This window comes from Lactuca virosa, chromosome 5 (genome assembly GCF_052849685.1).
Source record: "Lactuca virosa cultivar CGN04683 chromosome 5, Lactuca_virosa_CGN04683_v6, whole genome shotgun sequence".
Taxonomy (NCBI): domain Eukaryota; kingdom Viridiplantae; phylum Streptophyta; class Magnoliopsida; order Asterales; family Asteraceae; genus Lactuca; species Lactuca virosa.
Genome location: NC_136430.1, coordinates 348,959,865 through 348,968,008, shown reverse-complemented (window position 1 = coordinate 348,968,008; position 8,144 = coordinate 348,959,865). Strand labels below are relative to the sequence as shown.

The window sequence follows — 8,144 nt, the reverse complement described above, 5'->3', positions numbered from 1 at the left end:
ATGGAATTGCATCAATTCACTTTTTCCTAAAGTAACTAAGATTGGGAATTTTGTAAAACATTTTTAGATTCATTATACTTTTAATGAGGAAAGGTTTGCCCGATCCTACCCGTTCGGTTAACGACCCTCCACCAATCAAGGAAGCGGTGGGTGAGAATGGACACCCATTAAACGACCATTTTATAGGCCATAAGCTTATGCCCCCCTTATAGATCGGCTTTGTGAATGAGGCCTACTAACGGTAAGACTAGCATTTAAGTTATATATATATATATATATATATATATATATATATATATATATATATATATATATATATATTAATCTTATAATATTATAAGTATAAGGTTGAATTTTAAAACTTGTAAAATTCTAAGGTTTGAAATTTAAATAGTTCAAATTAAAACTTTTAATCACAAAACTTAAATTTCAAAACTTGAGGACAAGTTTTGAACTTTTCAAAACATAAAGGATCAAATAACAAATAATACAAATTAACTGATTAATTTAATGATTATCTAGATTTGACCTAGTCAATATTACTTGCAAGACAATTCACCAATTAATTCAAATAATCAATAATTATCAAATAAGGAAATTATTATTTAACCAAATGGTAATTATCTTTTGTTTTGTCAAGGATATAATCAAATATATGATAAAATTCGGATTTTATGGACCCCAAACGATTTAGGTAAGTATCCTTAAGCAAAACAGCAAGAAATCCCGAAAATCACTCTGACAGACGCTCCGACTCGCCGAGTCCCATCATGGACTCGTCGAGTTCATACGACTCGTCGAGTTCCACAATGGGACTCGCCGAGTCTGTCAGTCAGAGGCAGAAAAAATCGATTTTTTATGGCAAGAACAATCAAACAATGCATCAATTCAATAGAAATCAATAAAAGCTCTGATACCACTGATGGGTTTGAGCCATAAGAACTTTCCTATGTGCACATGTAAACCCTAATGCTTGGATCTAGGTTTCTCTAATTGAACATGCAATGTATCCAAGGCTTATAATTCTAGATCTAGTGAATACAATACAAACTTGACATATGAAATCAGATCTAGATAAATACCTTTAGTTGGTTGCTTGAATCTTCTTGTTATTGGAGCTTAGAGTCACAATTGTCACTCCTCTAATGGCTTACAAACACCAACTAGCAAGAGGATGATTTGGAAAGAGAGGAGAGTTGTAGAAATCGGCTCTAGGGTTCCCAAGGAAGCGAGGTGGTCAATTTCTCCAACCCTAGGGGTTTATTTATACTGTGAGCTTCTAGGGTTACATCCTTAACCCTAATTGAATAACTTAATCCCTAAGCAATCCAAGGATCCTTATAGAGTAAGGCTTGGACGAATTCAAGGAGCTCATACTCCTTAATATCGGCCACCCTATAACTCATAAGGATCCATAGCCCAAAACACAACTATCACACATTTGACAGTTTAAGCCCCTTTATTCAATTAACCTCTTTTAGTCACCTAATTAATTCTTAATTAATCTATGACTAATATTAATCAAATAATATTACTATTCCTTTAATATATTATTCTCATAATATATTAATATAATAATATCTTCTCTCTCTTCATAAATCACCCTGTCAAGTTGCTATGGTGAAGGTAACTCAAAAGGACCATGCACAACCGGGTCAAGTACTTACTAAATATGGTTACGGGCTTAGACACTAATCCAACATACACTGCTATACTACTATGCCCTTTGGTCTTAAAAATTCATGTGTAACATACCAAAGGTTAGTCAACCGGATGTTCATGGATAAACTGGGGTACACCATGGAAGTATACATCGATGACATGGTGGTAAAATCAAAGAAAGCTGAGGATCACCTCAAGGATCTTGATAACGACTTCAACATACGTGACAAATATAACATGACGCTGAACCCTTCCAAGTGCCACTTTGGAATGAGGTCAGGAAAGTTCCTTGAATATATGGTGACTAAAAGAGGAATAGAAGAAATTCTGGAGCAAATAAAAGTCATAATTGATTTAAGATCCCCATCCTCGCCGAAGGATATTCAGAGACTAACAGGAAGAGTAGCAGCACTCAACAGGTTCATCTCAAGATCCTCAGAAAAGTGCAAGCCTTTCTATGATATCTTGAAGAAGAATTTTTTTTTAGTGGACTAAAGAGCACGGAGATGCTTTTCAGGAACTTAAAAATTATTTAAGTTTTGCACCCTTGCTAGCTAAACCACTAGATGGAGAACCAATCCTCCTATACCTCTCAATATACTTTAACGCCGTAAGTTCCAGTCTAGCCAAGGATATTAACGGGGACTAACATCCCATCTAATATATAAGTAAAAGTCTCTTGGATCCAGAGACCATGTATTCCCATCTTGAAAAACTAATACTTGCATTAGTAACTACTTTCATAAAATTAAGACACTATTTTGAAATACACACTATACACATAAGAATTAATTACCTCGTTAAGAATGTTATGCGAAAACCAGAGATGTCAGGTAGGATGAAAAAGTGGTCCCTAAAGCTAAGCGCATATGACATCAAATATGAACCAAGATCAGCAATAAAGTCGCAAGCACTAGCACACTTTATGGCTGATTTCAGTGATGATTTACAACCTGAAGCGGAATTATAAAGCAAAGAACTCCAAAAAGAAGAAAGCATGGGAAGATGGACGCTCTCACTGATGGATCCTCAAACTTTAGAGGAATAGGTCTAGGGATCATACTAAAATCGCCACAGGGGGACATCATACCCCAGAAAATTAGTTGTGAATTTGATGCAACCAACAACGAAGCTGAATATGAAGCATTGATTATGGGATTGCAGTTGGCCAATGATATTCAAATCAAGAATACTTCGGTATTTGTTGACTCCTTATTATTAACTAATCAATTTAATGGATCCTATGTAGTTAAAGGCGAAATAATAGTACTATACCTCAAAATCCTCAAAAAGCTTCCCTCCGAATTTAAGACTTTCAGCCTAAGCCAAGTTCCCAAAGAAGAAAATGTTGAGGCAGACACATTAGCTAACCTAGGATCTTCCCTTAGGATCCCGCCAGAGGTCAGGATCCCTATAACCCATATACTGATTCCAACGATAGAAGATCCCTCCTAAACTAGATGATCCCAAGCCATGTGGCCAAACAATCAACGTGGCAATAATCGAGGATCCTGACCCTCAACCGTTCCATCGGGATCATATTCATCAGGATCTCAACATTCAGGATCCTCTGCGGCACTCCAAATCTTGGATCCAGCCCATAGTGGAATATCTCTAAAATGGAAGAATCCCAAGAGAGGAAAAAAGCGAGAGAGTATTCCAGATGAGGGTCTCACGATTTGTGATGATCCAAGGAAGACTATATAAGAAATCCATGGCAGGTCCATACCTTAGACGCTTAGAAGATGATGAAGCTGTAGAAGTACTAAAAGATATACACGAAGGAGATTGTGGCAACCACACTGGGGGCATATCCTTATGTTCCAAAGCATTAAGGACCGGATACTACTGGCCAACAATGAAGAATGATGCTTTCTTGCATACCCAAAGATGTGATGCTTGTCAAAGACATAGTAACATCCTTCATCAACCAGCAGAATTGTTGCATCCTATCATTTCCCCTTGGCCATTCATGAAATGGGGAATGAATATAGTTTACACGCTACCTAAAGCTCCTGGTGGAAAGGTGTTAATGCTAGCGATGACATACTACTTCTCGAAATAGATAGAGGCTGAAGCCTTTGTCCAAGTGCGAGACAAGGAAGTGGTCTCATTTATCGAACGAAATATCCTGACTAGGTTTGAGATCCCTGCTGAGATCATATGCGATAATGGATCCCAGTTCATAAGCAAAAGGACTAGATATTTTTGGCACAAGTTGGGGGATTAAATTGATAATGTCCACTCCTATTCAAAATTATGGTCAAGCTGAATCCAACAATAAGTTCATAGTCAACAATATAAAAAAGAGGTTAGATGAGAAGAAAGGAAGATCGACAAAGGACCTTCCTCTCGTCCTATGGGAAAATATGACCACTTCAAAGGAAGCTAATGGCCAAACTCCATACTCCTTGGTGTTTGAAACAGAAGTCATGATCCATATTGACATAGTAATCTCAACAACAAGATATCAATTGTGGGATCAAGAGAACAATGATAGGATCCTAGCGCAGGATCTTGACACTATCGATGAACTCACGGATCTTTCCAAGATCCGCATTGGTTCTCATCAACAAAGGATCACTAAAGCATATAACAAGAACATTAAAGTCAGAAGATTCCAAGTAGTGACTTGGTACTTAGGAAAACATTCCAAAATACCAAGGATCCCAGTGCAGGCAAGTTGGCACCTAAATGGGAAGGACCATATCTCATTGATTCAAAAGCAGGAAAGGGGGCATATTGGTTAGCTACCCTTGAGGGTAACATCTTGCCAAGATCCTGGAATTCTATCCATCTAATAGCATACTTCATGTAAGTCATGTCAATCATTTTCGAACAAAATCAAGGTACACTCTCCTTACCTTCTATTTTTATCTATTTCTTTTTATTATTCTAAGAGCCAATACTAACTTAAGCATCAAAGAGGCATTAGTCAAGCTAACGCCCACCCCAAGCTAATGTTTTCTATGCACAGGAAATCAAGGATCCTAACGCATAAGGATCCTGACGTATAGGGATCCTAACATTCGATGATCCTAACATTGTAGGATCCTGACATTCAAGGATCTCGATAGATATGTAATTCTATGATCTTGACGATTGCAATATGCAATTATCTAAGTAACCACGAACAAATATTGATCTTCTCTCCTACAATTAAGGGTACTTAATCCCATCTAAAGTTTAAAGAGTTAATTACCTTTTTCATATGAGTTAAGGTTTCTAAACCTCGCTTGGACGCACAAAATCTTACTATGGGATGTGAATTAGGGGATCATTTCATGATTTATTGACTTGGAAACCCTCGTATTTCTGAACATATTTCAATATCCTAACGTTTGAACATAAGGTTTATAACACTTACGTTTTATCCTAAGTTGGGATCTTCCCTAGTGATTTCATAAGGTTTATAACACTAACGTGTTATCCTAAGTTGGGATCTTGCCCAGTGATTTCATAAGGTTAATAACGCTTACGTGTTATCCTAAGTTGGTATCTTTCCCAATGATTTCATAAGGTTTATAACACTTACGTGTTATCCTAAGTTGGGATTTTCCCCAGTAATTTGATAAAATTCGTAACACTAATGTGTTGGGATTCTCCCCAGAAGTTTGTTGAACATAATTACGTATTCAAAACATGAGTTTTTTCCAGGAAAACATCTAAGGCTTGTAGCATTGTTGCAGACAGGGATCCTCCCCAGTTGCATTTGAAGTGGGGATTATTCCAAGTTAATTTCTAAAAGGGATCCTCTTGGGTACGCTAAGTAGAAGCTTAACATGGCTCTTTCAAGTAGGGATCCTTCCATACGCTAACTCACAAAGTATGCCTAATTCAAGGGATTGTGAACCCTAAGTGTTTTGGTCACAAATTACACAAGTAAACTCAACCAAATTGAATGAGGGGCTGCGGTGTTTGAATTGATGTAAGAAGAAAATTGTAATCAAGACAACACGAGGGTTTACATGGAAAGACCTTGATCCTTGCTAGGATCACCGACACAAAACCTTGGGAGGTGATAATTATCATCTACCTCGATAATTTTATTGATTAAAAATGTTGATTACATAGATGAATGTGTAAATGTAAGTACAAGTATCGTGGATGATCTAATCGTGTCTCTAGTATGTGTAATACAAGTGTTATTTATAGTCTAAACTAAGCAACAAAAAGTCCGATATTCCTGGGATCCTCTTAGATCAGCATAGGAACGTCGTTTGACTTGTTATTTTGGGTCTTAAGCTTAGTTGAGATAATTCTTTGTTGAGAGTAAGTCTTTCTTTGAGTAATTCTGCACACATGTCAATAAGAAATGAGATTATAACCGTTATATGTGTTAGTAAATAATGATAATAATAGTAGTTGGGATCCTGAAATGGCTTAGGGTCCTGAGTGTTCTTTGAGATCCGGGATCCTTAGAGGATTGAGGATCTCGTCCCTAACAATTGCCTCTAAATTATTCCCGTGGAATATTAATGTTAGTTTATCTAATATTTAAAGGAATAATTTAATAAATAAATAAATGAGTTAAGAGATTTGAATTTCAAACCCTAATCGAATGGGATTTATCCGATCAATAGTAATCATCACGCAGTCAAATCATATCCTCTTTCTTCTATCACTAGGTTAAATGGGGGTAAGTAGCCGATTTTCATTACCTTCCGCAAAATTTCTTTCGATCTTTTCCAGTCGTCTCCAAAGGTAATTTCTCTTTCCCCTTTTCCTTTAGTTTTTCTTTTCTGATCATGGGTAAGAAGGCGACTCGTTCTCGTGCCAGCATTACTGCTCCTAATGAGAATGACTTCGTCGATCAGGGGATCCTGACCTATGATGAGGTCTGTTCCTTTGACGATGAAGACTTGCAACTCCATAGAACTGGCAGAGCTTTTCCTTCTGAAGCAGTTTTTAGATCCTTTGAAGCTTCGATTCAGCCTAATTTTGTTTCGTCTTCTTGGGTATGTTTTCCATAGTATCTTTTCTTTGGGTTTGAAATATCCTTTCTCGGGCATTGTTTCCGAGTTTTTTCAATCCACTCAACTCTCATACATTCAAGTTATGCCCGTTGTCTGGAGTATATTATCTTGGATTGATCGAGTGAATCATACCCATAATCAAGAGATTGGTCTTCCTGAGTTGGCTTTTGTTTATGAACATTCTACCTTTGGAAATTCTCGTTTCTTGCTTAAGCTCAAATCCAATCACTCTCCTCTTATCTTGAAATCGAAACACAATGATGGAGCATGGAAGGAAAAGTACTTCTTCGTGAGGCGTGATTCTATCGTTGGCGGAGATCTTTTGCCCAAAGCGTGGGTCAGAAAGGGCAGGATCTATTTGTTGATTTTGAGGATCCAAGGATTTACTTTTCTTATTTTTATTTGTTTTGATGCAGGTTTCAAGTTCGGAGAAGTTTTTTCCGTTGCTGAAGATACTGAGGATAAGGTCTCGAGTTTCCTTGCTTTACCTGTAGACGTTCGATCGTTCAAGTTCGAGTGCCCTATCCTTCAAGAAGGTTCATCTACTACAGCTTCAATGGCCACTGGTAAGGATCCTTTCTAGTTTATCTATTTGTTGTAGGATCTTGGGCTTATAAGGATCCTTCTTAATTTGTAGGATCTAAGTATACTTGCTCCAGTGCTCGGTTTGCTTTGGCTGATCTTGAGGATGATATGTATAGTGGCCTACTTATTGTGAAGAAGGAAAAGATCACTCCCCCTTTCCCTCCTAAGAGGAATCAATTTGATATTGTTGTGAAAACCCCCACATCTCGCAAGAGGAAACCCTCTGATGCCTGGGATGTTGAGAATCTTGGAACAGATGAGGCATTAAGGAAGCTGATCTCTTTCTCTTAATCCATACGCGCTTTTTGTTGATACAAAAAGTGACCTTCTTTAGCTAAGGGAACATAGTCTGGATTTTTGTTGATACCGCAGTTGGAGTGTATACTGTAGTAGGAGTTGACTACTGTAGTTGAAGAAGATCCTTTGTGAACCGCAGTGAACCGCAACCGCAACTACTACCGTAGAGATGAATGATGAATGAAGACTTTCAAAGTTACACTACTGACTTAGCGTGTTAGCTTAGTTTTGTCCAGCGAACCTTGCATGGTCACTAAAGTCAGTACGATATTATTTTTTATTTCAAATGTAACTTTTCAGGACTCTATAAATAGAGTATCCAACTTCATGTAATGTTACACCTTCACGATCTTTCTGAACTATTATTGCAATACAAAGATCATTCATCTCTATCTATTATCTTCTGATAAACCGAGTTCCTCTTCACCTTAAGTTGTTCACATTTATTAACTTGTGTTTGACTTCAAACCTTGTTATGTATCAGCTTGGTGTCTACTTGATATAACTTGTTGTCATTTATATTTCCTTTACATTTCTGCATCTAACAATCTAACATTCCTAACTTATTATTGTTGAGCTATCGAGATCATTGAGATTAACTTATTCCGCAACTTATTATCTTTT

General features: G+C 37.1%; 1 protein-coding gene across 1 annotated transcript; it reads left to right on the top strand.

Moving 5' to 3' along the window:
- The first annotated feature begins 3,376 nt into the window (after positions 1–3,376).
- LOC145113384 (putative mitochondrial protein AtMg00750) lies at positions 3,377–3,727 on the top strand. The gene has a single exon (XM_079049483.1). It carries the CDS (start codon positions 3,377–3,379, stop codon positions 3,725–3,727), a length of 351 nt encoding a protein of 116 aa, XP_078905609.1.
- Positions 3,728–8,144: the final 4,417 nt, after the last annotated feature.

Coding starts and splice junctions, on each gene's coding strand:
- LOC145113384 (XM_079049483.1), top strand. CDS start 3,377: ATGGCAGGTCCATACCTTAGACGCTTAGAAGATGATGAAGCTGTAGAA.